The following is a 5,562-nucleotide window of genomic DNA, read 5'->3' as shown; positions in this document are numbered from 1 at the left end:
GCAGCATAATGACTGAGATCAAATGCATTTTTCTGACTTTTCTGTGGAGTCTTGTATTATGAACAAACAGTGCTCATGAAAAAATAGTATGAAGAAGATAGATTTAGAGATGTGTGTAATTTATTTTGTCATGAACTGTTTGGTCTGTCAGTATCACTGGAAAAAACTGCAGAGACTTACTTCACCTCAGTAATTTAATTCACTGAAATTAACTGAATCTGCAGCATCATCTCACTGTTTCAAAATTATCATGTGACCGAGTCTTTCTTACAGAAAAAAGTAGTCAGCACAACAAAAACAAGAGATGGAGATTATTTGTAATGTGTATTAAATAAAATAAAATAAAGTGTTTGTCACAGTTAAGTTTAACTAAAGCAGCAGAAATTTTAAATTTTCTTTTTTTCACGTTTTAAAACAAAAATCCGAGTCCCATCTAGCCGGTCTCCCCAACCTGCAGGGTTGATGGCAGATGATAGAACTACTCACTGTCCTTCTGCCTTCACATCAGTGAATTTTAAAGGTTCTTCTGCGAGTACCTGCAAAACTCCTTGATGGAGTTTGATCCTGAGCAGCTAAACTTTAAACTGTCTTTTAATAGATGTTGTATATTTTTAGTGACATCTTCTGGTTGAAAGTTTGCTACAACACCCAGCAGTTTAGCTCACATACAAACCTCAAGCACTCTTAAACTTGAGTAATAAAATGAAAGAATAAATATATGAATTTTGTATTTTAGCAATAAGTAAATGTTATTTTTTTGCACATTCAGTCACCTAAATCATCTCTTTCCTCCCAATTCTGATTCTCAGTTTGAACTTTAGCAGGTTGTGATGGCCATGTCTATGTGCCTAAATGCATTGATTTGCTGCCATATGATTGGCTGATAAGATATTTGCATTCATGAGCAGTTGAATAGGTGTACTTATCAGAGTGGCTGGTGATTGAATATTATACGTGATTTTGGTGTGCAGTTGTGAATCGATTTACTAAAAAACTACAAAAAGCATGACATGATTCTCTTGCACTGTTGCTCATGCTGGTTTATGAAAAATGATATTTATTGATTAACATAATGTGATCTGCACTTGTGATTTGAATGCACTGAAAAGGTTTATCTACAAAGTAACCTATGCTGGATCAGTAATCACAGGCACTCGGGAGTCCTACCTTTTTTTTGTATAAATGAAATCAATGTTTTTAGTGTTTAGCGTGTGCGCATGTGTGAGGGGAGGACAGTTGCACTTGAATCCTGGATTGTGAGAGCAGCTAAAATAAAGAAAGACGCAGTAAAAGGTTTGGTAGCATTTCAGAGAATGACTCTTCCTGTGAAAAGTTGATGATTGACAAGTCATTCTTTTCTTCTTACCACACCTAGCTATTTCAAACACTTCCCTGAGTCATAGTTTGAAGACACTTGACAGCGTCACAAGCAAACAAACAAGCTCGATGAGTTTTGTTATGAGCCAGTAACATGTTGGTTCTTTTTTCAAACACTGATGAAGTAACAGGGAGGCAACTAGAACTGAACGAGCTAATGACTGGGATCAAGTCCATCGTGTTTTTGACCATCCTGAACTGTCGGTGGATAAAAGGAGTTGAGTGAGGTGTTATCTTATGCGTACATATGCATAATACCTTATTCTAACCATTATAACTAACCATTATCATGGTAGTTATTATGAATGGATCTAAACATACCAGGAAACAATATGGCAGGCTAAAGAGAAACAGTTCATTCTGAGGGCGTGGAGGCAGAAATCTAGAACGCCAAAACTACATGTTCTAAGAGAAACTTCTTTTTTCTTCTGTTATGAAGTTTGATTCAGCAGCAGGAATATGGAACTGAGCAGGATAATCGGGATCAAGTGTGTTGTTCTGGCTTTTCTGTGGACTATAGCGAACGGAGGTGAGTGAAGCTGTTGTGACCTTCATTAAAACAGGTGTGTTTAGGTTCATGATGGTTTTTATACAAAGAAAAAACAAACATACCAAAAATTTGACGAGCATTTAGAATTACAATAAGAAATGTATAAATATGTTGTTTGTGCTTCTTGGAAAGTTTAAATAGATTGTATGTCTAAAAGAGGGTTTTTTTTTTGCTTATCCAGTATTTTTGTCTAGAAATCCAGTCTTCTGTTATGTTCCATTCCATAAACTTTGATGGCAGAAATTTCAGAGATATTTGTACAGTGACCCGGATCAACAAGATAAGAAAAGGGTACATCAGGTGCTTATGTTGAAACGACATTAAAGAGTTAAGTCTGAGATGGTCTGGGAACATGTAGAGGAGGGATAGTGAGTATATTGGACAAGCGATGTTGAATATTTCTTGTGGATTTCTTGTGCATCATTTTAGACACATGTAACTAAATTTTAAGCACTAAAGATAATATTTTTTGAATGGTGGTTTGCTACAAAGAGTGAGTTCCTGTTCATTCACTGTGTTAGTGTAAAGTTTAACGATGGCATCACATGAAAAATATGGATGCCAGCATGCATTCCAGCTGTCACATACTTTTGTTTTCTGTGTGGGGAAATGTGGAGTATGTAATGTTGCTACCAGAATGACACATCTTTCAGCTATATCAGACACCAACAGCATTGTGTTTACATTCATTGGGGCGACCGTGGCTCAGGGGGTTGAGAAGCGTATCTGTAAACGAAAGGTTGCTGGTTCAATCCCCGGGCTCTCTGTCCTGGTCGTTGTGTCCTTGGGCAAGACACTTCACCTACCGCCTACTGGTGTTGGCCAGAGGGGCCGATGGCACAATATGGCAGCCTGGCTTCTGTCAGTCTGCCCCAGGGCAGCTGTGGCTACAACTGTAGCTGCCTCCACCAGTGTGTGAATGTGAGAGTGAATGAATAGTGGAATTGTAAAGTGCTTTGGGTGCCTTGAAAAGCGCTATATAAATCCAATCCATTATTATTATTCAAGCAACCAGCTTGGTTTTGTATTTCCACAGTGTTGGACATTTAATTCAGATACACGGTTTTTACTGGTGGAAAAAATTAAATAGCATCAGCCTCCTAAGTCCCAAACTCTTTCATGGCATGCATTTTTAATTTCTCTGATGAATGTAAAAACAAATAATTACGTGATTTTTTTCTTTTACCTGATTTTTGTTTCTGAGAAAAATGAGATCCACATATGAGGACATTAACTTTAAATGTTAATAGAGCAGAGGCAGTATAATGTCCTCGTAAGTAGATATCAGGCCTCTGTAGAGTAAAATTTAGTATTTTGGTCTAGACAACCCAAAATGTGATGTCCACAAATGTGGACGCAAGGAGGTCCTATGAGGTTAAAAACGAACTGTTTTTAAGTGAATTGCTGTCAAGATCTTCCTGAATGATTCATGCAGAAACAGTGAAGGACAAAGTTTGATCATGTTAAGTAACTGTAGCAATATAAATTTCATCAATAAAAATTTCAGTTTGTTTAAAGAGTCCCCCATCCGTGAGTTGTATAAATAAGAAATGATCAAATCAGGAATTGACATCTTTCGACTTGGCATAGGCTGATTTCCATGTCGTTGTATTCCTGTCTGCTCAGAGTTGTTTGGTGGTGGCAGAAGGATTACATTATTTCTGGGGGACTACTAGATTTGACTTTTCATTCTATACATGCATTTTTTTAATTTCACATATACACTTACTTACTTAACAGCCCCAATTTGCACCCAGAGGCATCTAAAAATGATTTGAGTTGAAAATACTACTGTCTTGATCATGTTGTTGCAGATACTGAAGTGTCCTGCATTTTCATGGAGACGTGCATGCTGCCGTGCAGCTCTGAGAGAGGCAATGATGTTATCATCCACTGGTTCCAGCAATCAGCAGGAAACCTTTTTGTTCATTCGTTCTATGATGGCCATGACCAGCTTGTAGTGCAGAACCAGCGCTTCAGCGGCAGGACGTCACTGTTCCGCGACCAGCTCTCCTCAGGAAACGCCTCACTGCAGCTGACAAGGGTGAAGGTTCAGGATGAAGGGAGATACAAGTGCCAGGCCATCACCAGGAGAGGAACCAAAGAATCATTTATCGCTTTAAAAATGGATGGTATGAGACACACAATGCATTTACTCAAGAAAGTAATAGTTTCAGTTGGTATAACCATAGTTTTTAAGTCTTTATCCTTTTTTCCAAGTGTATGTCAAAAAGGTTTCTACTTGTATTCAGATGTTTTGCAGAAGTAATTCTAGTTTACATATAATTAAAAAAAAAACATGTATTGGGTGCATGTAGACACTGAGTGTGAATAGAATTTAAGGTTGTAGAGTTATTTATTCAAGTTGGTAAAATCTAGATGTATCTGCAGGTAAAAGACGTGCACAGAAGTGCAGTCCAAAACTTTAAAAGAAAAAAGGAAAGCACTAGAATAAATCATTCTTTGGTGAAACAGTTGCTTTAATGAACAAAAAGATCATAGGATGAAAATGATGAAAATACATCATTTAGCTTATAAAAATCAAGCACTAGTAACACTTTAATATATTTCTTTTTTCAGCTTTTTCACTCTCCTTACTTGAAAAATGCTATAAAAGAACCCATAAAAATAAGTTGTCTTCCTGGTCTTCTGTCGTCCTGTTTTTTTTCTGCAGCTCCAGTCTATGAAGTTGACATTCAGCGAGAAGGAAACACACTCACCTGTTGCTCAAATAAAAAACATTTCAAGACAAAATAATTTTTTTAGAGTGAATAATTCATAAAGTATATTTTTTATGACAGCTCCAGTCCGTGAGGTCAACATTGAGAAGGCAGAAAACAGGATCACCTGCAGCTCTGAGGGGATCTACCCCGAACCTCTGCTCACCTGGTCCACCAGCCGTCAAACCGTCTTCAGGAGCACAACCATAGTCCAGCAGAGTGGACCGAACAGAGAACTTTATAACATTAAGAGTTCTGTCATATTCCCTGACACCAAACATGACTTCACTGATATGACCTACAGCTGCACTGTCAGCACTCGCAGCAACAACAAAACAGCCATTTTGTCAAACCGCAACCTGAAAGAAGGTAAGTGTGTTTTAAGATTTGTGGTCAGTCAGTCAGACTCTTACCAACCAAATAAAAAAATGTTCTGCAAAAATCTTCAGAATTTTTTATTAACAAAATACATATAATAGTTATTTATAGTTATTTATATTGATTATTAAATAAGTAAAATCAACACTTTTCATTTGTGTATGTGCGTGTTTGTGTGTGTTTGCTACAGGCATCGCTAAAGCCATGGTGGCAGGCGTCATCATGATTGCGGTAATCTTAGGCCTGATACCGATATGCTGCAATAAATTTAACAGTAAGGTAAAGACAAACAAACAGATATCAGGAAGGGTATCTACTTCTGAAATTTGGGGATCTGTTGTGTTGATGTGTTGAATTAATAATGCAACATTTTAGATGCACCAGAGCTGCTCAGTGCCAATGAGTGTGCTGCCTACAGTGGAAACAGGATCAATGGAGTTGCAGGTACAGACAGGCACAGATGTTGCAATGAGCCCCCGTAATCTGACCAAACTTTACTTAGAAAGTCCAAAATTTAATTCAAGCCATTTTAATTCT

At 37.5% G+C, this 5,562-nt stretch overlaps 1 protein-coding gene across 1 annotated transcript; it reads left to right on the top strand.

The window, feature by feature from the left end:
• Positions 1 to 1,244: 1,244 nt before the first annotated feature.
• On the top strand, positions 1,245 to 5,548 carry LOC102298231 (CD276 antigen; the record flags this gene model as incomplete). Its single annotated transcript, XM_042217928.1, has 6 exons — positions 1,245 to 1,604; positions 1,817 to 1,906; positions 3,742 to 4,059; positions 4,729 to 5,016; positions 5,216 to 5,304; positions 5,401 to 5,548. Coding segments are annotated over exons 2-6 (913 nt in total), but the record flags the coding sequence as incomplete, so codon positions are not given.
• Positions 5,549 to 5,562: the final 14 nt, after the last annotated feature.

Source organism: Haplochromis burtoni, unplaced genomic scaffold, assembly GCF_018398535.1.
Source record: "Haplochromis burtoni strain Fernald_Lab_line unplaced genomic scaffold, NCSU_Asbu1 Contig_3823, whole genome shotgun sequence".
NCBI lineage: Eukaryota > Metazoa > Chordata > Actinopteri > Cichliformes > Cichlidae > Haplochromis > Haplochromis burtoni.
Note: the sequence above shows the minus strand (reverse complement) of the source record. Positions and strands in the feature narration are given on the sequence as shown.